General features: G+C 27.7%; 2 protein-coding genes across 4 annotated transcripts in view; both read right to left on the bottom strand.

The window, feature by feature from the left end:
- Window positions 1-27,320, bottom strand: part of LOC127277947 (peroxisome biogenesis factor 1) — a 363,271-nt gene that overhangs the window by 278,053 nt on the left and 57,898 nt on the right. The window lies entirely within an intron of this gene.
- LOC127277952 (probable cytochrome P450 6a14) lies at window positions 10,204-14,499 on the bottom strand. The gene is made up of 6 exons (XM_051299415.1): window positions 14,077-14,499; window positions 13,620-13,989; window positions 12,218-12,564; window positions 11,848-12,081; window positions 11,509-11,760; window positions 10,204-10,385 (listed from the first exon to the last, which is right to left on the bottom strand). The coding sequence occupies exons 1-6, from the start codon at window positions 14,261-14,263 to the stop codon at window positions 10,216-10,218; spliced, it is 1,560 nt and encodes a 519-aa protein (XP_051155372.1). The 5' UTR covers window positions 14,264-14,499; the 3' UTR covers window positions 10,204-10,215.

The raw sequence follows: 27,320 nt of genomic DNA, 5'->3' as shown, positions 1-27,320 counted from the left end.
TCAATTTATATTCTAAACGGCGCTATACTCAAGAATTCCTGAATAATTTTTAAATATTTGAAAGGTATATTGTATGCCATATAATAACTTGGAATTCTTTTCCATACATAAATTAAACATTCTTTTTTTCAATAGATTTTTTAATAATATATATTTGGGGGGGGGAGATTTTTAAAATTAACTTTCAAAAATTACTCATTTTTCTTATTTCTTTAATGCTGCATTTGTATACACAGAAAAAACTTGGACTCATTTTTGTTGCAACTCATTTTCTTTTGGGTATCGAAATGAGTATGGGACAAACTTCATGTTATTCAAAATGATATTGGCTGGAATTTCAGATTTCTAAGTTGGCATCATAAGTAGAGTAATTTTGTATTTCAATTATTGTTTCTAATATTTCAACAACACCAGAAAGATTATTTTGACCAGTACGAATATTTAGAAGTTTTTAAATAAAAATTATTTATTATTATTTACGTAGATAATAATTAATTTCATAAGTTTTTAAATTTACCGCTATTATTTAAGTTGGCAGTACCGTTCCTGTTGTCAAAACACATGTTTTCATTTTTCTAACCTAAAAACATATTTCCTTTATTATTTTATTACGCGATTACAAGCAATTTTTAATCAAACATATTAAGTCTAGCGTGTTATTTACTTCTTTGTAATTATTATATTTCATGTTTTTGTGCAAAATTATTCGTTATTTCACAATATTTTTCCATTTTTCTTTTTCTCAAAATGAAACTTGCCTGTTTCATTTTGATACTTTTACCTTAGAACTCGAAATGAGACAACCAGTTTCATTTTTGTTGCGAATCAAATTGAGTATAGAATCTATACTCAATTTGAATTCAGGTTTTTTCTGTGTACTTATACGATTAATTTTTTTATATTTATTTCCTAAAACTGATTCAATGGAAATTAAATTTCTTATCAGTGAATTTTCACTTCTAATGATTTTAGTCACCAAAAAATTTTCCAGTTTTACCTGAAAATTGTTTCTTGTGAATTTTTGCGATTGCTGAATTCAAATTTGAGGTCAGATTTAAGGAATTCAAAATTTAGATTCATAGACCACAAAACTCCCTGTGTAACGAATTTTGAACGAATCGAAACTATATGTTTAAATGTTACGCTATATTGGGTCGCACCACATTGGGTCCGCCATTTTGATTTTTTAAATCTGACCTCACATTTGAATTCAGCGACCCCAAAAACCTCCAAGGAACAATTTTCAAGTAAATCTGGTAAATTTAAAAATTTTTTTGGCCGACATATTGTGTCCGCCATTTTGAATTTTTTAAATCTGACATCAAATTCGGATTCAGTGACCCTAAAAACCTTAATATACCCATTGACAATCAAATTGAATTATGTTTAATATTTTTTTCTAAAGTGGCCGCATATATGGCCAAAGTATGTTAGCAAAAGTGTTAATTTCAATTTAATTCAATCAATTCTGCGTAAAAAAAAACGTTTAAAAAAATCGTTAAAAATTCTATTTTGTTTATTAAATGCTAATTTGAAAAATATAAAAATTCGTCTGAAAAATAATTATATATGAAATAAAATTCTTTACAATGAAAATTCTAACTAATAATGATTTTTATATGGGATATAATAATGAGCCCTGCATATTATCCATTATTACATACATATTATTATAAATAAAGCAGGGAATATTCGAAAAGATTCTTACAGGATAGCTCGGTTGTTATACTTTTTATATCCCTTATTTGTCTCAACGCTTTTACACGGAAAGAAAGTTTGTAGCAATATTTGATATTATGGTGTTACTTTTTAGTATATTTGGTTACAATTGCGGAACATTTTGGCATGATAACGATTTTCGATACTATTTTTAAGAATGATTGAGATTAAAATAAGAATATTTAATATAGTTGGAAAGAAAATTTGATATAATATTTACGAAATCTGAAATCTTTTTATTGAAACACAAAAATGTCAAATTTTAATAAGCTCTTTATCAATTTTTCTAACCAAATATTTCAAATTTCGTAATTAAAATTCTATAAAATGATATAATTATTTCAGATTTTGATATATTTGATATGAAAATTGAAAAAGAAATATCAAAGTTAACGAGATTCGACGAAATTTGCCGAAGTTGAACGTTCGGAATTGCCCGATCCTCACCGAGTGGTAACGAAGACTGACGAAGCTCTTTAGACAAGCCCCTTTTTACTATTATCTTGATACAGACCTGAATTTCTTTTATATAATTAATTTCGAAGATTTTACAATAAATCAGTAAAAAAAATTGTTCTTCAAAAAATAATAAAATATTTAATTATTTCCCAATAAATAATGATTTTTATTTATATTTTTAAACATGTTTTAATATAATTTCACCTTTCTCATAAGCGGTGAAAAATATGTCTGGTTAGTATATAAGAATGGTCACATCAGTTTTTCACATGAGCGTAAATTTGTATATGAAGCGTTATTCTGCGAATGTTATACGTATTATCGTTAGTATAGGTTAGGAATAAAAATAAGCCAATCGATGTAAAACAATGCGGTGTATGTGTGTGTGTGCATTTAAAAGTTCATATCCTCGTCTATCCTCGAGATGAGAAAGAGATAAAACTTTGGCGTAGAATCTGTTGGAGTTTCTGTCGTCATCTGTCACGACTGAACCACTTCGAATTTTTAGTATAGTTTTAACAAATTTCGAAATAATCTTTCCAAATTTTCATATAAATTTAGTAAATAACGAAGTGCGCGTCGATTTAACTTACTTCTGTTTTTTCGTATAAATTTATCAATTTACGAAATAATAATTTCAATTTCTGGAATATATTTACTAAAAAGACTATTGGTAAAAATATACCGATTTTCGTTATCAAACCCAAATGTTCCGCGTTTGAAAAAGAGAATACTAAAATTTCCTATCAGATTTATCAAATATTGCTACTAAATTTCTTTCCGTGTAGCCAACCAATCAACGATCAAAATGATTCTCGTCCAAGTGAATAGAGTTGTATCTGTATCAGAAAGTATTCACACAAAAACTATATCTTCACGGAATTGTCCACGTGGAACAGAATGGAGAACCATACATCTATACATATATATATATACACCGAGCGCATTCAATGCGGGAAACTTGGAAATAATTTGAAAACTTTTATTGCTACCAATACAATCTTTTATAGTCGATTCTGTCTCTATTTTGAATTCTATCATTGCAATTGTGAATTGGTGGTTTATAAATTTAATGAAATATGTATAAATTATACATTTAATTCTGAACATCATTATTTGTGGTTATATTTTCACAGAAAATTAAAAGGCATTAAAATAAGCTGCAACGCTTATTATTTTAATCCAATTTTGCTTATTTTAATGCCTTTTAATTTTCTGTGTTCCAAGAAAATACCAATTTTTTTTAAATAACATTAATGTTATTTTTTAGTTTTTTTCGAGAGAGAGAAAAGGTAAGATTCAGCGGTCTCTCACTAACAGGGAACCTGTACGCGAGATCATTATAATTGAGAGTTCATTGTATTTATTATAATACAATATTATATTATATAAAGTCGTGGAAATGATTACAGGAGAATTATTCAAATTAAATGACAGGCGAATATAAAAGGAGAAAATTAATGCTGCGGGAAAAATATAAACATCAGAGGTCACAAAAAGGAATAATTAAATGCAGAATGAGAGGCGATGTCAGCGTTTCTTTTATAGGAGAAAATGAGCAAAGGCAAGCAAACAGTAAAGAATGAGCTTTTGTGTGCTCTCTTTGGCCATATAGAAATTCTGGAGCGTATATATATATATATATATATGTTATAAGAATAAGTAAAACAGAGTCTTTGACTATAATAGTAGTAATGCTATTGCCTCGAGAAAATTTATATCGACTTCCACATCTGGTCTGAGCATTCGATTTCTATTTTACTCGAGGGATCGTTCACTGACAATGCTTTCAGTCGTCGGTGGTCAATTTGTTCAATGGACAATAATGGCTGGGCTATATACAATAGCAACGTTAGCTGTCAGGCGCATAAATCAATTTCAGCAAAATATATCCAAAAGGTGGTGTGGTCGCATGTTGCATCTATCACCTAACTTTTGACTTTAGGGCAGGTCTCTTTAAAATCTTTACGTGACTTCTCGTCTTACCTTCGGATTTTCAAAAATTATGACTTTCTGCTGGTAAATAATATATATAAGCATTAAATAATAAGCCGGTTAACACTTTTTCTATACGCATACCTGCTGATTGATGATTCGTTAATATAAACTCAAAGAATAATATTTCTTTCTAAATTAATATAATAGAGAAAAAGAGAAATTTTTACATACAATGAATAAAACGTTTAATTACTTTTGTTTGATGGAAAGTATAAATTTAATTTGTATTGGAAAAATTGGTTTAAAATGACGATTGAAAAAAAAAAAAAAAAAAAAAAAACGTTATCCACAGGTTATTTAAATTTGACATCCTCAATTAAATTCTTTAATTTGTCGCTCCAGAGCACAAGGAAGTGACCATGGCTTATTTTCAGAGATAACAAAGTAAAAATGATTCCAATTACAATCCGTTTAATTTTATTGTTTTGAGCGCGAGTAATTGTCTCGTTGATATTAGTTGATGTGTATATATACTGAATTTTAATTAATATAACAAGCAATTAAGTGTAAAACGACCATTGGAAAAGGTGATATTGATTTTGCCTTCGTGGTAAATGCACTTATCATTTATTCATTAGACAGATATTAATTACTCATATAGTTTTAAACAAAAAAGAAAGAAAAGAAAAACTTTAATTACTCAATAAAATCTAATTTACTCTTTATAATGAAAAATCATTTTAGGAACTTCATTATTATGTATATTGTCTCACAATTATTTTATTGTAGTTTTGTTATTCATTACTTGATGTACAATATACAATACAATAAGTTCTGTATGTAAAATAAAATTTTCAAAAATAATAAAAAAAAGTTTTGTTTTTAAAATTAAAGGAAAAAAATATTAAATTATATAAACATCAGGTAATGTAAAATAAGTAAAATATATATTCTATTAAAAAAATGATTATTATCCATATATAACAATAATAAGAATATTATTATTTAAATGTAATGCAAAATATACATAAATAAAAATTACTCTCTAAATCTGAATTAGTAAAAATGTTTACTAATTTGAATTTGTGACTCACTTTTTGCTTTAGAATTAATTAAATTTTACTAATTGTTAGTAAAAGTTACTAATAATTAGTAAAATTTTACTAATTGAGAAGCAAAAAGTGAGTCACTATTGCAAATTAGTAAACATTTTTACTAATTCAGATTTAGAGAGTATTTTTATCATTTAATAAAACAATACAGTCAGAATTTAATATGTATTTTTTTTAAAACCGATAACCATTGTTTAAAAATTTAAGAATTTTTTGTGTTAAGAGATCAAAGTGCTGCCATCTCTTGAGTAAATGATGAACGATATTTCAGTTAAAATGAAAATTCTTTTGGATGGCAATCCGATAAAAGAATCATTTCTACTTTACTTTACGTATAATTTATTTAAATAAAATTATTTAATTGTGTATAAAACAAATGTTTAACATACTGTGAGTATTGCAATTAAAATTTCAAAAATTTTATTTTATTAAAATAAATACACCAAATTTAATTCTTTTTCTTTGTAGAAAAAATTTTAATATTAAATTAAAAATTAATTTTTAACATTTATGTTATTTCTTTAACGTTATTATAAAATAATTTATCACTAAAATATTATAAATTTTTTAAAATGTAACTATTTTATTTTCTTACCATTAGTGTTGGTAAAGAGAAATTCTTCTCTGGATAAACTCTCTACGTGACCTGAGTGACTCACTGTCGATACGACGAATACTGATAATATCATAAATCATCTATATTGTAAAAAATTTAAAAATAAATTTTTTTATAGTCAATTATGCTCGTAATGTAAATATGTTATGCAACTTTTTTTTCTTTTGTTTAATAAGAATTTATATAATGCGAAGTCAGTAATTTTCTCAGAAAAACATTTTTATTGAAATGTAAATTGTTAAACAATTTTTCTTTTATTTAAATTTAGAATTTTTTTTTTTTAATTTTATACTTTAATCATGTAACTAAAAAAATCGGACAAGTGCGAGTTACACTCGCACTGAAATCGAGGGTTCCGTACTCGAAGCGAACTTATTTGGTATAAAAACAAATGTTTAAAAAATATGTGTTGTATGACAACTAATATAAGTGATACAAAAAGGAACAATTTTGTAAAATTCAAGAAAATTGTTCCTCTTCGTATCACTTATATTAGTTGTCATACAACACATATTTTTTAAACATTTGTTTTTATACCAAATAAGTTCGCTTCGAGTACGGAACCCTCGATTTCAGTGCGAGTGTAACTCGCACTTGTCCGATTTTATTTTTTAAAAAATATTTTACTAAAAAAATATAAGAAACATAATTTTATTTCAACTCGCAATATTTTTATTGTATTTACATTTTAAAAATATATTGAATATTAAATTTTATCTTTCTAAGTCAAAAAGAGATAAAACTTAAGATATTGATATAAGGCTAGTAGCTGCTTGTCAAGGAAAAATCGAAAGTTATCTAAAAAATAAAATTTGTTTATTAATTCCAGAAAAATCAACTCCAATCATCCTTGCTATATTTTTTTTGTAATCTACACGTAAAAATACGTTAAAATATATAAATTTAATTTCCTTTAAATAAAATTTTGTTCGTTTTTGGTGGAAAAATACATTTTTTTCCTAAAATTGTCATTTTTTCTTGAAAAACTTGATAAAAAGTTAATCATCAACTCTAATCGTGACCGCTTTTTTTCCCCTGTATTTTTCCCGTAAAAATACATTTGTATACTAAATATGATCTGTCTGGGTTGAATATTGTGTGCGCTAGGGAGAATAAATTATTTTTTTCGAAATTTTTGATTTTTCCTTGACAACGCTATGTAAATTAATCCGAATCAAGTTCGCTATAATTTTCCTGTAATTTTCACGTAAAAATACGTAAGTGTATCAAATTTGAGCTCTTTATGTCAAAAGATGTGGCCGCTAGGGGGGGGGTACATAGTCATTTTTAGGCATTTTTCGTAAAAATTCATGGTTTTTCCTTGACAACGCTATGTTAATCAATTCCAATCAAGTTCGCTATAATTTTCCTGTAATCTACACGCGAAAATACATATGTGTACTAATTTTCAGCCCTCCAGATAAATTTATGTGGCCGCTAGGGGGGGGGGGTACACGATTTCAAAAAAACCGATATTAATAGGGTTCCGAACCGAGTACGGAACCCTAAAAACAAGTGAATTTATTTAATATTGAATAAAGATCTTTAAAAGTGAAACATCTCTGCAAAAAAAATTATCATTTCTAACAAATACCGACCTTCTCATGTAGAGAAAACTAAAAAATTTCCACGACCTATTTTCCCTGTAAACGCAGTCCCTTCAAAATACAATTAAATATAAATAAAAGAAAAATTATATCTTTATTAATTGAAACTTCTAATGAAATCGTACATTTTTTTAACAAAACAAATTTCTCAAAATAAAATATTTTTATTGCTATAAATCAATAAAACGTTTTCTAATTAAAAACTAAAAATTTTTTATATTTCAAAAGTTTATCTCAAGTATTATTGAAATGAATAATGATTCAAGATCATTTTACATTCAACAAGTACATGTGACAAATTCGTAAACGTAAGTTTGAGTGCATAAAAACATTTGCACGTATGTACAAATAGAAAAGGGGGAGATACATATATATATGGGGAGCTTCGGAAGTTTTGAAAGGACGAAAAGCTGGATAGGCGGTGGACAATGAACGCAAAACAGGATTTAGGATTCTGATACCACTACGTTGCCCTAGACCAAGTAGAAAGACCTGAATTGGATCGTATTAACCACAAAAGCACAAAGAGAAGCTTTAAGCTTTTCCTGTCCATGCGGTCATTGAGTGGCTTTGGTGCTTTCCAATGGGATTTGTTTATTTTTTTTTTTTCATCGTGAATTGTGTTGTATCATTCTAGAAATACTATAAAAACTTATTTTTCTGAAATTCGATTGATTTTCAGATATTAAATTATATATACTTATTATTTTATTATAATTCATTGTTATCATTCCCAATTGGTTTTTTTGTCATAAATAATTTTTTTTATTATTATTATTTACCATAATTAATTACCTATTATTAAAATTCTTACTATCATTATTGTTATTATTAACATTACAAAAATAATAATTTTATTTTTATTTTACTTTTTGGTAAACCAATCAATTCTCGATTATAAATTACGATTTAAATAAAATCGTTAAGTTTTGAGATATAAATGTTTAGGCAAATAATAATTATGAAATATTTATTTAATAATAGTCAATTAACAAATTTTTTCATAAGATAATGTTTATATGTCTCATTAGAAAATGAACAAGAAGGGTTGAGTGAATAGAATTGAGGGTGCATAAATGAAAATTCACTACGGCTAATGATCTGCTAGTATAATTCCTAAACATCAAATTACCCGATAAACGAAAAAAACCATATAAATTTTGAGACTTTTTTATGGTTTTCACAATAAAAATCTAATTTTTGGGTATTGTCACTATATGATTTTCGTAATCAGCGCATCAAAATACATAAAAGTACGTATTATAAAAAAAAAACCAAAAATATTTTTAAAAAATTCAAAATTCAAAAATTTTTGAAAAATTCCGAAAATATTGTAAAAATTGTTTGCCCGTTATCGGGCTAGGCTTAAAAGTGAAGTACGTTTAAAAACACACATTAAAAAAAAAAAAAAAGACTTTTAAAATTGATGCATTTTTAAGGAAGTTATGAGCATTCAAAAATTAAAAGTCATGAAAATTATCCAATTTTCAAAATTCCATAACTCGAAAACGGCTTGCTAAAAAAATTTGAAGAAATTCATGGAAACTAGTCTCAATTAATACTAAAAGTAAAAAAATCTCAAAAAAATTGGAGATGCAATTGCAAATGGACTTTCACTTTGGCGTGGAATATGTACACACCCTAAAAAAAGTAATTTTCAATCTAGAGGATTCCTCTAAAATAAATGCATATTTTCCTCTTAATTTTGGTATCAAAATTATTATTCTTCATTTAAGAGGATTTTCCTCTTAAATTAAATGTCGACATCTAAACCTCGTAAAATTGTTTTTAATGTCAAAGCCATCAATAAAATATTTATAATTTCAATCAAATAATAAAATCTTTGCAGAAAATACATTTTTAAATTAAAATTAAGTAAAATTATAATAGTTCATTTCAATATAATAATAAAAATTGTTTTTTAATATAACATTAACAATGTCATGTTTTTGGTTAATTATCAACATTTTATATTGATAATTAAAATACAAAAAATAAGTTTTCATTAATCAGTTGTAATGATCAACGAGATTTTCAGCGCAAAAACAATTTTAAAACATGATGATATGTTTAAAAGTTAACATTTTTTATAGGACAGAAAAAAATTTCATATATGAAATTATTTAACGTTTTAAAACTTTTTTAAAAAAGTAAATAAAAAGATTTAAAAAATTCGAAAGATTCAAAAATGGGGTTATAGTATTTCTATTTACCTGAGTAGTAAAATTTCACAAGAAATATCCAAATTTTTTTAAATCTAAAAATAGCGTTAAAAATATTCATTTAATTTGAATTTAACTATATTTTCTGTATTTTTAATAAAGCAAATCCATTTTTTTGTCCTTTTTGTTGACATTTTACCAGAAATATTAAAACTGAAAGGTTAAAAAACAACTTCACAACTATCATACCCAGGGAAAGGGATCAAACGATTACATTATTTTTTTCCGTTTCCTTTTTTTAAATCTTCTAAATTTAAAACGGAAAATCTTAATGAAAGAGGAAAATACAAAAGGAATCCTTTTGTCATTCTTCCATTAAAATGAAGAATAAAAATATTCTACATTTCAATTGAATAATCTTGTTTTAAGAGGAAATATTTAGAGGATATTAGAAGAGGAATTTTCCTCTAAGTATAAGATTACTTTTTTTTGGGTGCATCATATAAATACACACATTGACGCATAAATGCCTCTATAAGATAATCCTACATAGGCTTATGTTTATAAAAGATTGAAGTTAAGACATACCATTCCAAAAAAATTTACTTTATTAATCTCTCAACTCTTAAAAATACATCACTTTCCGGCATAATAAGTATATTACGCTTTGTTGGCTTCAGTGGAATTTCAGTTTTTTCACAAATCGTAATTTTAAACTCTGTCAATATTTTAATTAAAGCAACTTTTACTTGTAGAAGCCCAAATCGTTTTCCTGAAATATTAATAACAAGGATGGTAATAGAGTTATTAATTATCTGTGCGATTCCAAGTGAGATTTTGACTTTTTCGGAGTAGGTTAACCGATTGCAATGAAACTTTGGAATTTTGTTATATATAGTAAGACTAATCTTTAACGTAAATTTCAGCCTAAAATATTTGTTAGTTTACGAGATTTGCAATAATAACAAAAAATTTAAAACTGCTATATCTTCCGTTCTAATAAACGGATTGAGGTCTACTTTTTTTTAAAATGTCAAGGAAAATGAGAGGAATAAATCTCTTTCAGAACATTTTTTTATAATTTTACAACTAAAAAAATTATTAAATAATAATTGAATAACTTTCGCGCGACTAACTAAAATTCAATCACTTAAACGCTAAAATGATCTTACCTGTGTTTTCTTTAATGTTCCAAAGGATTTTTATTGTAAATGTAAGTTTAACTTAAGAAATTTTATTAATTTATTAGTATAAACAATTGAGATTTCTGCTAGTTGACGTGCAGACGACATTGCGCACGCAGCATTCTCACATAGCCAATTTAGTCCACGAATCACGTCAGTTGGCTATGTGAGAATGCTGCGTGCGCAATGTCGTCTGCACGTCAACTAGCAGAAATCTCAATTGTTTATACTAATAAATTAATAAAATTTCTTAAGTTAAACTTACATTTACAATAAAAATCCTTTGGAACATTAAAGAAAACACAGGTAAGATCATTTTAGCGTTTAAGTGATTGAATTTTAGTTAGTCGCGCGAAAGTTATTCAATTATTATTTAATAATTTTTTTAGTTGTAAAATTATAAAAAAATGTTCTGAAAGAGATTTATTCCTCTCATTTTCCTTGACATTTTAAAAAAAAGTAGACCTCAATCCGTTTATTAGAACGGAAGATATAGCAGTTTTAAATTTTTTGTTATTATTGCAAATCTCGTAAACTAACAAATATTTTAGGCTGAAATTTACGTTAAAGATTAGTCTTACTATATATAACAAAATTCCAAAGTTTCATTGCAATCGGTTAACCTACTCCGAAAAAGTCAAAATCTCACTTGGAATCGCACATCTAATAATTTATATATATTCAATTGTATTAAATTGTATAGCACAATACCAATACAAATCCTTGGTCCTTCTCCAAATGGTAAATAAGCAAATGAATTTCTTTTGGCAACTTGATCAGAATCAAAACGCTCTGGTCTGAATTCTTCAGGGTTTGGATAAATATTTGGATCATTATGCAAACCCAATACGGGGATAATGATTTTCATTCCTTTTTTAATATAAAAATTAGAATTGGGAATTTGGTAATCTTTCAGACAGATACGGTTCAAAATTGGAAGAATTGGATACTTTCTCAATGTTTCTGATGGATAAACAAATAATAAGTTATTTTGCATCTGAACTAATTGTTTGCTCAATCAAAATCTATCCACACTAATAAAAAATTTACCTGATACAACTTTATCGAGATAACTTATTCCCTGTATATCTTCGTAAGTCAACGTATTGCGACCTCCCAAGGTACTGTTAATTTCTTTGCGTAATTTTTCTTGAATCTCTAGATTTTGAGCCAATTCATGTAAACAATATGTAGTTGTTGATGATGAAGTTTCAAATCCCGCAATAAAAAATACAAAACTTTGTGCACATGCTGCTGACATGCTAATTGTATCGGCTATTTTTGCTAAAATAGAAAAAAATTGCTTTCATTTTAAGAGTATAACGTACGCTAACTCGTACTCAATTTGGATAGGCAACCAAAATTTTATTAACCTTGATGACGATAAATTTAATTTGATACGCAACAATACAATAATTACCAGATTGTTGTTTCTTTTGTGAATTATTCGTTTGTTCATCTCGCTCGACTTCTCCATGATCAATAAGCTGAATTAATAAATTGAGAAAATCTTTTCTGACCGTATTATTTTTTCGTCTGTGATCTATTACATCACTGAAGACTGTTTGAAAAAAATGTGTAACGTCTTTAGGAGTAAAAGGCACTCTCAAAATATCGAGAAATCTGGACCAAAAGAATCCAAAGATTGCTTTCACTGGATGTGTATCCAAGGACTTTTTCCCATACACACGAAAATCTGTGTTTGGATTTTGTAAACTGTTAGATTCCAAACCAAATGCAATAGAGGAAATCATATCAGTTGTGAATCTACGTATAGAAAAACAGATACTCATAAATATTCCCTATAAATCATGAGTACAATTTGCCAGTTTCAAAATTTTTATTACAATTTTTAATTTGTCAAATAAAAAAAAATCATCACCATATTTTTGTAAAATGCTACATAAAATTTGTAACATACGCACAGTTTTCCTAAAAGTATCAAATTGAGACCAAAAATTGCATCAAATCTTTGCAACGTTTTGATGCACATAAGTTATATCAAAAAGAGATCGTTTTGTGTATCATTTTTTTTGTAGTCTCATTTCTTGATGCAAAAAATTTAATCAATTTATATCAATCATGGCCGCATTGAATCGACTCAAAATTAAACGAATTTTTTTCAGATATTTTGGTAATAGTACAATTGCGGAGACCATTTCACTATTTAATTTGAAAATGAAAATAACAGAAAATCAAAGACAATATGTGCAATTCGATAATTAAAAAGTGACAGCTTATAAACATAACCTAAAATGCATGAGAAAAAATATGTCGATAAAATCAATATAGCCGAGCTTTTTAGAAGGTAGATGGCAGCACTCATCTATTTTCTTTCTTTAAATTTTTTCTGAATCGTTTTTATAAAAAGCAAAACTGCCATCTACCTTCTAAAAAGCTCGGCTATATTGATTTTATCGACAAATTTTTTCTCATGCATTTTAGGTTATGTTTATAAGCTGTCACTTTTTAATTATCGAATTGCACATTGTCTTTGATTTTCTGTTATTTTCATTTTCAAATTGAATAGTGAAATGGTCTCCGCAATTGTACTATTACCAAAATATCTGAAAAAAATTCGTTTAATTTTGAGTCGATTCAATTCGGCCATGATTGATATAAATTGATTAAATTTTTTGCATCAAAAAATGAGACCGTTTCGTGTATCATTTCTAAAAATTATACACAAAACGATCTCTTTTTGATATAACTTATGTGCATCAAAACTTTGCAATAGAAAAAGATACAACCAAGTTTACTGTGGCGTACTTAATTTTAAATAATTTTAAAATAATTATTCAAATACTTTACACAATCATTACCTGCCCATTAGATCCTTAATTTCCACTGTGTTTGATTTTTGAACGCAAATATCCAACTCTCTTGTAAGATCTTTACCTATTTTTTCCATTAAGGGAAAAAATTGTTTTATTTTACCTGAGGTAAATGTCGGCGAAAGTTTCGATCTCAGATGTTTCCATTCTTCGCCAGGAAGAAAGAATAAATGAGCTGATAATGGATCGAGCTCTTTATTAAAATGTAAGCCACGATCTTGAAAATAATTAAAATCTTTCACTAAAATAAGACGAATTAAATCAGGATCGTTTATTATTAACTCTGGTGTATGAAGCATGTATAATCCATGAAAAGGATGTTTTTTGTGACGATCGTAACTTTCCTTGATTAAGTGACCTTGAAAATAAATTAGTTTTCATCGAATACTTTACCACTATTTATGTGTATATAATTTATTTTTTTTTTTAAATTAAATTATTTTACCAATGCACTTTTGTCCAAGGGCCATAGGCAATAAACTTCCAAATGGTATTATTGAATCCTCTGCTGGTATATCATTTTTTTTGAAATAATTGTAAGTTACAAATTTCAGATAGAAATAAATAGCAAACACAAAAGATGTGATCCAAAATAATTTGAAATGTAATACAGATTCAACTAATTCCCACATAATGATTTATTTTTCAACTTTAAACTTTAATAAATATTCAATCTAATCCACATTACAGTACAACTATGGTGATTTATCAATTTTGCAAAATATTTTACTACCAAGATAGGAAAATCAATGTTTTAAAGTATTACCACAATTACACTATACAACTTTCAATGAGAAACTGTACTAATACCGTTATATTATGCACTTCAGCATTGTGGAAACGATAAACGAGAACTGAGGCATTATAAACTATATTATTTCTTTTTATTTACAAACAGTGAGCAAGTCATGATTAGATCATTGTAAAATGTTTGATAAATTAAAAAATTGCAAAATCATCATTTTCTGTAATTTTAAAAAATAAGTTGTACTTTCCTAAAAATAGAATAATTTGAGATTTAAAGAAGGAATTATATTTTATGGTATAATTTACTTTTGTAGCAAAAAGAATGTTTATAGGTTATTTAAAAAAAAAATTTCTTTAACTACTATATATTTAGCAAATATTTTGTGTAGGACTCAAAAATAGTATAAGGATTCATTGTCATGTGCCAGTAAAAATTATAAAATAAAAAAAATAAAATAAAATACTTATAAAATTGCATATTTAGCGAAATGACTAAAACTATATTGACTCCTACAAATATGTAAATGTAGAGATTCTGTATTGTTTTAAACCTAATAATAATTTATGGAAATTTAGAAACACGTAATCTTTTTTAAACGTATGTATAGAAAACTGATAATACCGGTTTTTCATTTTCACATTAAATTAAAAATAATAATGATTTGCTAAAAGTTTTGTTCCAACAATTATATTTGCAAACTCATCGTAATCTATCAATTTAAAATATTTCAAAAAAAAAAAAATTTCATTTCATTCAAATTATTCTTCTCTAAATAAAACAATTTTTTTTATATTAGAAAATAGATTTTTAAATTTTGTTTTTTACGCGCGAACCTTTAATAATCTTTTATTATAATTGTACAACATCTTGATGTAATAAGTCAAATCAAAATTTATATTCAAACAATTCAAGCAAAAATTTCACTGAGTACACTGAAAAAAAAAATTTAATTGATTCAAATAATTGGTTACTTGACTATTATCAAATAAATAATTAAATATGTAAAAAATTGACTTTTAAAAAAAAAATTAAGTGTTAAGGGTAAAAATAAAATTCAAGAACCCTTTTAGAAAAAAAAAAAATTTATGAAGGTTGATTGATTTTTCGTGAATGCTCAAATATTCTTTTCCCGCAAGATATTCGAAGACAGGGGTTAGAGTTTTGCTTGGAGTGAAAACAAACGAAGAAATCAAGATCTTGTATCAGTATCTCTTTCTCTTCTCCCATGCTGTCTATATATGGGCCAAATGAAAAGGTGGACGAAGGGTCCAAGTTGAAGCTCGATATTGCTCTTGTACACCCCGGGCCACGCGCAACTCATATCGGTTCAGTACAATGTCCCCCCATAATAGTGACAGTTCACTATTGTATCTCAATGTCTATAGATATCCTTGACGTCATATGTAATCTCAACAGTCATCTCAAGTGATGATAACACTTCTTAGAAGCGTATACCTACCTTTTTTTTATTCAAGAAAGGTTAAAAATTTTATGAAACGAAAAAACTGCATATTATATACATATAAAAAAATGCGCCTAGTAAAAACGATTCGCATTATTAAACCTCAAATTTAATTTTACATAAATTACATTTAACATAAAATTCATGTGACGCAAATTTCATTTCATATAAATTTCATGATATAAAATTCATTACACCGAAAAAAAAGTATTCTAAAATTTAATGTATAATATACTTGGCACCTATTTTAGAATATTTTATACTTAATTTCTGTATATAATATTCTTAAAATTAGAATATTTTCTTAGTCCTGAACACGATCTCGGGTTACAAAATTGCGTATCACATCAGGATTTTGAGTAAAGTGGGGGTAAAGTCTCAAAAACCCGTGTTTTTGAGGGTTTTCAGTATTTTTTTTCTCCTTAACCTGACGTGATAGAGACTTCTATTAAATTAAATCTTATATCTTACACTTTAAGACTCATATGCGCAAGGAAAAAAAAATTTGAAATTTTACATAAAAATTATGTTCAAGTCACCTAAAAAGATTTTTGGGGTATTTACCCCCATTTTTTTCAAAATTAAAAATTTTTTTTTAATCCCGCGTAAATGAGTCTTAAAGTGTACGATCTAAGCTTTAGGGTAAGTCCGGGGGAGTTGGCCATAGTTTTTTTAAAGGCCTGTAAAAATAAGAAAAAAGTGATTTATGTATTAACTTTTATTGTTAATTAAACATTGAACATTTAACTTACAAATAATAATAGAAATGATAAATTTTTTAAATGTAAACAATCTTAAAATTAATATTTTTTAAAAAACACGTTTGGCCATCTCTCCCGGAATGTACGGGGAAGATGGCCAATACTTTAAAATCATTCTTTGGCTTTTCGCTTTATCAGAATTCTTTATTAAAAGTAATTAATGTCTTCTTTTCTTCTTCTGACCACATTTCGAACATTTATCATTAAATTCAGTGCAATTTTCATGAAGTCAAAGGTGACAATCATTGCACTGAATCCAGTCTTCGATAAGCGCTCTCTGTTTTTCTGTCTCACCAACACAACAAGTCTACAAGGTATTTTTTTGAGATATCAGAGTGGTTTCCAATTTATTTTTGTGTCCTGAACACGATCCCTGGTTACAAAATTGCGTATCACGTCAGGATTTTGAGTAAAGTAGGGGTAAAGTCTCCAAAAACCCGTGTTTTTGAGGGTTTTCAGTATTATTTTTCTCCTTAACCTGACGTGATCACAGAAAAAACCTGAATTCAAATTGAGTATAGATTCTATACTCAATTTGATTCGCAACAAAAATGAAACTGGTTGTTTCATTTCGAGTTCTAAGGTAAAAGTATCAAAATGAAACAGGCAAGTTTCATTTTGAGAAAAAGAAAAATGGAAAAATATTGTGAAATAACGAATAATTTTGCACAAAAACATGAAATATAATAATTACAAAGAAGTAAATAACACGCTAGACTTAATATATTTGATTAAAAATTGCTTGTAATCGCGTAATAAAATAATAAAGGAAATATGTTTTTAGGTTAGAAAAATGAAAACATGTGTTTTGACAACAGGAACGGTACTGCCAACTTAAATAATAGCGGTAAATTTAAAAACTTATGAAATTAATTATTATCTACGTAAATAATAATAAATAATTTTTATTTAAAAACTTCTAAATATTCGTACTGGTCAAAATAATCTTTCTGGTGTTGTTGAAATATTAGAAACAATAATTGAAATACAAAATTACTCTGCTTATGATGCCAACTTAGAAATCTGAAATTCCAGCCAATATCATTTTGAATAACATGAAGTTTGTCCCATACTCATTTCGATACCCAAAAGAAAATGAGTTGCAACAAAAATGAGTCCAAGTTTTTTCTGTGATAGAGGCTTCTATATATAGGCTTAAATTAAATCTTATATCTTACACTTTAACACTCATATGCGCAAGGAAAAAAAAATTTGAAATTTTACATAAAAATTAGGTTCAAGTCACCTAAAAAGATTTTTGAGGTATTTACCCCCATTTTTTTCAAAATTAAAAATTTTTTTAATCCTGTGTAAATAAGTCTTAAAGTGTACGATCTAAGCTTTAATTTAAGCATATATAGAAGTGTCTAGCACGTCTGGTTAAGGAATAAAAAGATAATGAAAACCCTCAAAAACACTGTTTTTGGAGACTTTACCTCCACGTAATTCAAAATCCTGATGTTATACGCAATTTTGGAACCCGGAATCGGGTTCAGCTCACAAACATACATTGGAAACCACTCCGCTATATATATAAAAAAGTCTTATTTTGTCGACCTGTATTATGATTGTTTATAAACGTTTTTCAGATTTAATTACACAATAGTGATTATTTTATTTGATCATATTTAAATTTGAAAATCTTTGTTGGAGTGTCTTGTTGTAATATATTTCATAAAAAATGTCATTTGCCACAGAATTAATGTTTTTTTTAGCGAACACACGAATCTCAAGGGTGCCAATAACTTAAACAGTATGGCCATCTCACCTCGAAAAAACATGGCCATCTCTCCTAATGTCAGGTGACAAATTGACACAACTAAAATTTAAATAAATAAATAAATTTTTTGAATAAATATAAAGTTATGACAAAACTCGGGTCATGTACTTTACAAAAAAAGATGAAATTCAAAATTATTCTATAAAATAACATAACACCAGTGAGAAACGTAAACTCATCACTTTTTTTCTGAACTAGGCAAAATAACAAATCTGATTTTTACATACTTTTTCAATATTTTTCGTGAAGTTTTTTCTTTTAATTGTGTTTTGCCACAAAACAAAGCGAACTAATCTTTAATAAGCGATACCTAGCAGCAAATTCTATAAAATATTTGAATTGGCCATCTCTCCCACATGGCCAACTCCCCCGGACTTACCCTAGTCATTTTCCTTAAGGGGCTCCAATTCCCCCACCTTCCCCTATGTCAAGTGAAATTCACGTCATATGAGATTTACTCTCTAAATCTAAATTAATAAAAAAGTTTACTAATTTGAATTAGTGAATCACTTTTTGCTTCTGAATTAGTAAAATTTTACTAATTCTAAAGAAAAAAATTAGTCACTAATACAAATTAGTAAACGTATTTACTAATTCAGATTTAGAGAGTATATGTCAAATTAATTTTATATCAAATGATTTTATGACAAATTACATTTGGGATTTAATTATGCGAGTCCATATTATCAGTTAAATATAATTTTAGTGATTTATTTTACATAAATTCAATCGATGATTTTTACAAGGATTAAAATACGTTCAAAATTAAAAATGGAGAAGTTTTTAAGAGATTTTACAGTAAAAAAAACTTATGAGAATTTAGTAAAATATTGTCATTACATCAATATTAAGATAAAAAATTTGTACCTAACGATATCAATTATACTGATATAGTTAAATGAATTATTTATGTAAACGACAATGTGAGATAATGAAATGTTGAAAAATGTGTATATATATACTATGTATATGTAATATAATAAAGTGTATCGAATAGTTGCAGTCAGTGAATGATAATAGGAACTTGTTGCCGGATATATACATCGACAGTCTCGAATCAGCAATCGTTGGTGTATATAAATGCACAACCATTCTTCACAATTAGGAGCGATTCATTGACTGCTGGTCGATTTATTAGAAATGACTGTCCAAGCTCTACTGTTATAGCTCGATAATTATTTTTCCATTATGATTAATAACTCACGGCTATATACTATGATTTAGTTTCGATTATATTCCTCACCCAACGTTCCCACAAAACCGCATTCACCAATACGTATGAATTATAAATCATTCACAAATACCTGTTTTATGTACAATTTAGATTTTTTATAAAAATACAAATATACTTTTAATTTTGAATGTTTAAATTTCATTAAATTAAACGTATAAAAAAATGTTGCCTAATTAAAAATTAAGATTAATATTGTTTATCACAGCAAACTTTTTCATTGTCATGGCAAAAAATTTAGCTGTGGTTATACTAATTTTGATAGATCGGATATAGCAAACATCAGTGACCCGTGCAGAAATTATGGTCTGGGCCTCTCAAGGCCCTTCACAGTACGCCTGGATTCTGGCAAGGGCCTGACATGGCAAACTGGCAAGGTCCTAGTAATGGCTTGAGACGGTTTTGCAAGGATTTGCCCTACTTAGGGATAAACTTGCCAGGGCCATGAGAGTTTTCCTGGGAATTACCCTATATTTTGTGACAAAAATAACAATCAGTAAAAAATGTACTACAGGCTTATAATCAGTTGTAATGAGTAATTGATTGAATTAGTAAGCAACAAAAACTTGTAACAAAACAAAAACAGAAGAATGCACAATTCTAGCCTGACAAATAATAATCCCAAAGTCGACCCAACTTCAAATATGTAGTAACACCAACACTAAACAAAAAAATTAAATATGCCCCGTGTGGAAAAAGCCACGATCTTGCCCTCAAGAGTTCGGGGCCCCCGGCGGGGGCCCATGAGGGCTGATCCATATGGCGAATCCATGAGGGGCAACGTAGGGGCCCCGCATGGATCGCCCTCATGATCGATTAGCAAAATTTTCTAAGTCCAAAATTCAAATATTTTTTCATCAACACAAAATGAATGTTTCCAATGATTCAGAACAACGAAAAACGCGTTTTTAATAAAAATATATTTACACTTTTTTTTGAAAATTCACCTGAGATGATTCATGATAATAATCATAAAGCATATAATTAATTATATTTTATAAATTGCATTTGATTGGAAAATATAATTTAATATCTTAACTTTAACTAAATGATGTTAAGCACTTTTCTTTGTTAGGTATTTTTGAAGTTTAAATAGCATCAAGAAGTTAGCATTCGTTTTGAAGTAGCGTGCGTAGAGTAGTTGGTAAAGCGTTAGACTCATAGTCCGTAGGTCGTAGGTTCGATTCCCCCCATGCGTTAGATTTATTTATTTCTCAGGTTTGCGTTTAATCATTAATTCTATGTATGAATTAATTGAAAAATGAAAATATCCGTTAATAGTATGCATAAATTACATATTTTTTAATTTTTTAATTAATTAATTTATTATTACTTTTAATTATATCCGACAGTTAATTAATTAGAACGTTAATTAATAAATTCAATTTGAGTAAGAATTTAATTTAAAATTGAATAATTATTAAATAAATATGTTATTTATTCATAACTTAAGCTTATTTATTATTAATTAACTTTTATTATTAATATTATTGATTAAAAAACATTATGGCAGACTTGAGGGCAAGATGAGGGCAAACGTGAGGGCCCATAAGGGCGCCCGTAGGGGCACCCTCATGGATCGCCCATGCGGGCGCCCTCATCGATGAGCATGTCGTTTCCATGAGGGGCCCCTATGGATCATCCATATGCGCCCCTCATGACATGAGGGCGATCCATAAGGGCCCCCACTGGGGGCCCACATCACTTTTCTACACGGGTGGAATTAATTATATACAATTAACACATTATTTATTACTGGATTACCTATTATTATTTAACGCAATCGCTTACATAAATTTTAAAAAATATTTAACACTCGCTATGGAATCGAACCCCCTAATCTAACGCTCCGCAATCTAACACACTAACCATTACGCCAACTTAACGTGAGAAAATAAATACAAAATTGATCTAATAAGTTGCGACTGAGGAAATGAAGACTTGGGGAGCAGAACAGTAAAGAAACAATAATTATATATAAATTATAATTTATTTTTAATGTTAAATAATTTATTTAACATAAGTCAATATTTTCTTTTTTTTATTTTATTATAACTTAGGAACATAATTTTTCTTATTATCTAAAATATAGATAATATAGTTAAAAAAAGACAAATAAATTTTAATTTTTGTAAAGAAAAAATCACTTATTTCTTTTCAGTTGTTGATAAAATAAAATTAATTAATTGTTATTTAAATAATTTAAAATTCATAAATATTATTATTATTAAATAATTATTACTTGATAAAATATTTTGCATGGAAAATTAATTTTATTATAGTTTTATTTGGTGTTAAAAATTACTTTTTATTTTGAGGTTATTTCATAAAATTATGGCAAGACCGAGTTGCTCTAAGGAATGCCATACTTGTGGACAAACTGGCAAGGGCCTTTCCACTGCCTTGATATGTAGTTTTCTAGGTTATATTGCAAACATGGCATAACCAAGTAACTGTCGTTTAATCTGGGAAATGCCAGACTTGTGCGGAAAAACTGACAAGGGCCATGAGAGAGGCTTACTTAAAGTAGAACTAAGTAGGAAAATTTCTGCACGGGGAGCATCTGTATAAGCAATTTCTTTTTTTCCGTGTAATTTTGTAAAATTTATATTATTTTAACAATCTTTGCCAAAATTGTAATTTAATTTATTATTCAACTTTTGAATAAATATCATTAATTGAATCAACTGCTTCGTATTTTTTTAAATAAAAAAAAAAAAAAAACCTTCATATAAAAATATTTTTTATAATTCTGTATAGTTAATTAAAATGTTTGTATCGTATATTTTATTGATGCAATATATGTACATATATAGTTTTTTATTTGGAAGCGTATAAAATGTAGGGTATTTTATAAAAAAGGTGTATATACAATATAAAAAAAAATGGCGAGAATTTCATGAATGAAAGTTATCAGGAAAAATAAATGTTTGACGATTATCCCGGAGGGAAAAAAAAAGTCGCGATTCACGTGCCGCGACTTCGTTGACGGATTATGATATTCCAGTCACACGTTCCCAGCCGTTGACGTATTCATCGTATGTAACCCAACGGGACTCTATAAAATACTACCCCATTTTGTTCGGCCGAATAAGTTATTGTGGCATGTTCTATTTTGATATGGCGACGGCGCCACGCATCGAACGGAATACGGAATATTGGCTAGACTGCCAAACAAAGTGAAATTCGATTTACCAAAGAAGATCTATTGACGCACACCAAACAATACGTCTCGTTTACGTATCCGCATGCTCTGCGAAACTTTTCGATGTACTGTTAAAAAAGAAAAAAAAAAAAAAAAAAAACGCTGACGAGATAATAATTTTCCTGATCGCAAATTTTCCCGCTTTTGTTTAGCCAACAAAAGCAAAATGTTCCTATTAATCTTTTTGTTGTGACCAACTGAAATGTACATATATACAAAATACAAGGGCATTTTATCAATCGCGAAGTTTATAAAATTTTCTATATAATAGGAATTAATTAGAGTAAAAAGAGTTGTTAAAAAACAAAAACAAATAGATGTAATGTACGATTGAAAAAAAAAATTAATACAATTTTGTATAATTTTAGTGATTAATATATTTTTTTTTCTTTGAAAATATTGATGATTTTTCAATGTAGATAAAAAAACTGAGAATGTTTATTACAGTGAAATTATAATAAAATTGTGTATATATAGGAAAACTTTATATTGTGTTAGAAAACAAGCTTTTCAACAAAAGTGTATAATCAGCGAAGCTTTTCTTTTGTGAGCGTCAAAACGATTGTTGCTTCGGGTAATGTTCACACAGTGATATCACACTGCTGTATCGCATTATATCCTCGTTATTTGACCTGCCTCTTTTGCTAAGCCCATTATTGTTCGTAAATTATGAAATTATCAACATCACGATATCAACCCTCCCCTATATAATGAATCAAAGTTTTAACTGATGAAATAGAATGTGTGTCACATTTTTATGAAACTTTATGGCAAATAGAAGCTTTACTATACAATTCTGAATATAATTTATATAATATAAAATGTTATCAATTTAATGCAACAAAAAAAATATATATATGTATATGTATATCCTATTATTATAACCACACTGAGAAAAGATTGGTTGGGGTTACCATTTTTGAGGTGTCCATTTTTAGTTAGTAAACTATTTTTATTGGTTGGCATAACTATTTTATTAGTTGATTTAACTATTCAGTTTGTTGTAATATCTATTTAATTATAGTTACCTTATTAACGAAATGCTTAGGGTGATTAACTAAATGGTTACAGTAACTAATTGTTGCAATTGCAAAAAACCTGCGGTCTCAAAATGAGTCAGGTTGGTGGCACCACTGTCTATGTCGTTTAACATTAACTCATTTTGAGTTGCAACAAAAATGAGATTAGCTTTTGTTTGTGAACCAAGCATTCTAAGGAAAATTGAACTTGGAAATATTTTACAATTATTTATATACTTTATAATATAGAGATATTTTTGGATTTTGACCACACGAAAGAAAAATAATTAGCTATACCTTAGCTAATATGTTTAACTATACTTTAGCTAAATCCAAATGTGATTATATTGCTAATTTTTTTATTATTTAGAACATTTAAGCCGTTCGCTCGAAGAACGACCTATAAGTCGACTTAGGTTTTTGATCATAAAATTAAATTAATGATTCAGAAACGAATTACATATACAGGGTGTATCAAAAAAATCTATTAAAACATGGAACTCGCGATTAGGCCCAAGGGCCTAATTGGACCACCTTTTCCTTTGCCGTTTTTCTCTAAAATAAAATCCTTACGAGATATCTACACTGTAAAAGAAAGGAGTTGAATTTTAACTCCCCAGGGGATGCTATAAAAGTCCCACCCATTGGGGAGTTAAAGCAAAGGGAGTTCAGATTAGGGAGTTTAACTTTAACTCCTTACACGAGTTGGAGAATATGATCCACCATTATAAAATAACTCAAAAGGGAGTTAATACTGAACTCCCTAATCTAAACTCCCTTCCATTCTTGGTTAACTCCTTTTTCGAGTTGATTTTTAACTCGAAAAATAGAACTCCCAACTCCAAGTGCTGTTAACTCCCTAAATTTTTTACAGTGTAACCGCTCCGGTTTTTTTAATACACCCTGTATAACACATTCAAATGACAATAACTCAGAGTCAAGTAAAGATTTTTTAAAGTTTAAAAATGCATTTTAAAGGGTAAGGATAATAATTTTAAATGTGGGCAAAGAACGTTTTTTTGTGGTTTGAAACTTTCTCGGAAATAAAAAATGATTTCGGCTTAAAATTTTGAAGAAATTAATGATTTACGAGGGTGCAAGGCATTTACTCATTTAGATAATTAAGACAATAAAACACATAAAATTTTAAATTTATGAAAAGTAAGCACTTCATTTTTACAAAGTATTTTAAATATTCGGATTACCTAATCAAATTTTTGAAATCGAAGGTTAGGGTTGAGATAATAAATATATATTTTTATTGCAAGAATTGCAAGAAGATTTATAAAAATAACAATAATAGACAAGCAGTAAAAAATCGAGCTTTGTAAAGAAATGTTTCTTTGGCCTTCCATAATCAGTTAAAATTATTTGTTATCAGGATAAGATTAAATCGGATAATTAAAATTTATTAAAAAGTTCAAATTTCGGTAAAAATGACACGATACAACTATTTCCTAGCTCCTCTATAAAAGAAAAAAATTGCATTGAAATGAAAAAAATCCTCTAGAACGAAGATTAATTCTATATGGGTATATCTTCCTATATTACAAAAAGATATCGCCGCCGCTGTTTCAAGAATTCTTGACCTAGGAAGGGGGAGTCCCCCCTTCTAAATTTTGAGGTTATATTCGTTTCAAGGCTTTGAATATAGCCCCAAGTCCCTCTCCTTCCTCTCATTTCCCCTCCTCCGTCAAAAATGACCTAAATTTTGAGGTTATGTTCGTTTCAAGACTCTGAATATAGCCGCAAGTCCCCTCCCCTCCCCCGCCAGAAATGACCTAAATTTTGAGGTTATGTTCGTTTCAAGGCTCTGAATATAGCCGCAAGTCCCCCTCCCTCCTCTCATTTCCCCTCCTCCGTCAAAAATGACCTAAATTTTGAGGTTATGTTTGTTTTAAGACCCTAATGAAGCAGTAAGTCCTTCCCCCTTTCCTCATCTCTCTGTATTTCCCGCCAAAAATGACATAAATTTTAAGGTTATGTAAATTTCAAGACTTTCAATATAGCCGCAAGTGAAGGTGGAGTTTCCGCCAAAAATGACTTGAATTTAAAGGTTATTGTTCGTTTCAAGACTTTTTAATAATTTATTGGTTGTTAGGCAATTTCATTGAAATTATTTTTAAAAATAATTTCTTAATGTCGATTTTAATTTATTTAATTATTTATTTATTATTAATTTAATTAATTTATTAATTAAAATTTAATAATTTTAATTTTAAAAAGTAAATATATAAAAAAATATATAAATCAGTTTTTATTGAATATTTTGGATGTATAAAGAAGACATAAATATCATTAGTTTGTATTACCAGTTAAACATCTTTGTGTATTTTCACTTTAAAATTTTAAAACGTAACCTATAATTTTTTGCTTCTAAGGTCCTTTTCTTCAGATCGCGTCACGTATATATATATATATATAACAATTCTGTCAAACTTGGAAAGAAATGAGATTTCCTGTTGAGGAAAATCTGCATTTATCTATATAAAGAAAAGTGAAAGTTAAAGAAAGTATACATCCTGAAATGAAGGATCGCTCGTTCCGTCGAAAAGTCGAATTGTCTCATTGATGAGCAAGCATTCAGGGATAGTGGATGCGACGGCGTTTATGTCTCGCACCCTCTTTCAAATACTGTTGGGCGATGAATGGTATAATCAGCGGTCGCGTGGCACCCCATCCACGCCTTTCCTATCATTCGATTCGAGAGAGAAAGAGAGAGAACCACGATTATATATAGAAAAGTCACTTTACCTTGCCTCATCATCAAGTCGAAGGGTTGCCAACCAACATCCAACCAATTTTTTCACATTATTTTTATATTCATTGTATATCTCTGATGCAACACCTAAATCAATCATTTTCTTTGTTCAAAAAAAAAAAATTATTTAGTAATTGCAATTTTTAATATAGAAAATACTGCATTATGTATATATGTCTACTTTAAAAATAGTAAAAATTTTAGAACCCCATACAATATGTTAGAAACGTGAAATTTATTGTAAAATAAATACAATATAATTTTTATAATTGCATGAAATTCTGAAATTTCTACCAACCTGTGGCAAAATTTAAGGTATACTATTCAGGTTCTAAAAGAAGCTAAAGTGGATCCAAATTTCGACACGGGACAGTCAAATTAATACACATAAAGGAATGATTTCTAAAAATTTAAAGATGACATAAAAAATTAATTATTCCAAAAATATTTAGTAGCCGGAAAACGTCCTTAATGCAATTTCCACCAATTTTTTAAAATAATTTCCAAAATGGAAAAAATGAAATAAGAAAACTGTCACACAAATAAAAGAAAAGGATCAGAAATGAAAAAGATAGAAAATTTCCAAAAAAAAAATTTTAACAAAAAAATTTACAATTCTGTATAAAAATGAAGAACTCGAATATGTACTAAAAAAGAAATGAAGAATACAATATATATGTATATGTATATTTATATATAGAAGATATATACATTCCTTCTTT

Source organism: Leptopilina boulardi, unplaced genomic scaffold (genome assembly GCF_019393585.1).
Source record: "Leptopilina boulardi isolate dan_hultmark-lab unplaced genomic scaffold, ZJU_Lbou_2.1 LbouV2_193, whole genome shotgun sequence".
Lineage (NCBI taxonomy): Eukaryota > Metazoa > Arthropoda > Insecta > Hymenoptera > Figitidae > Leptopilina > Leptopilina boulardi.
The sequence above is the reverse complement of the archived record's forward strand: the minus strand, read 5'-3'. Positions and strand labels throughout refer to the sequence as shown.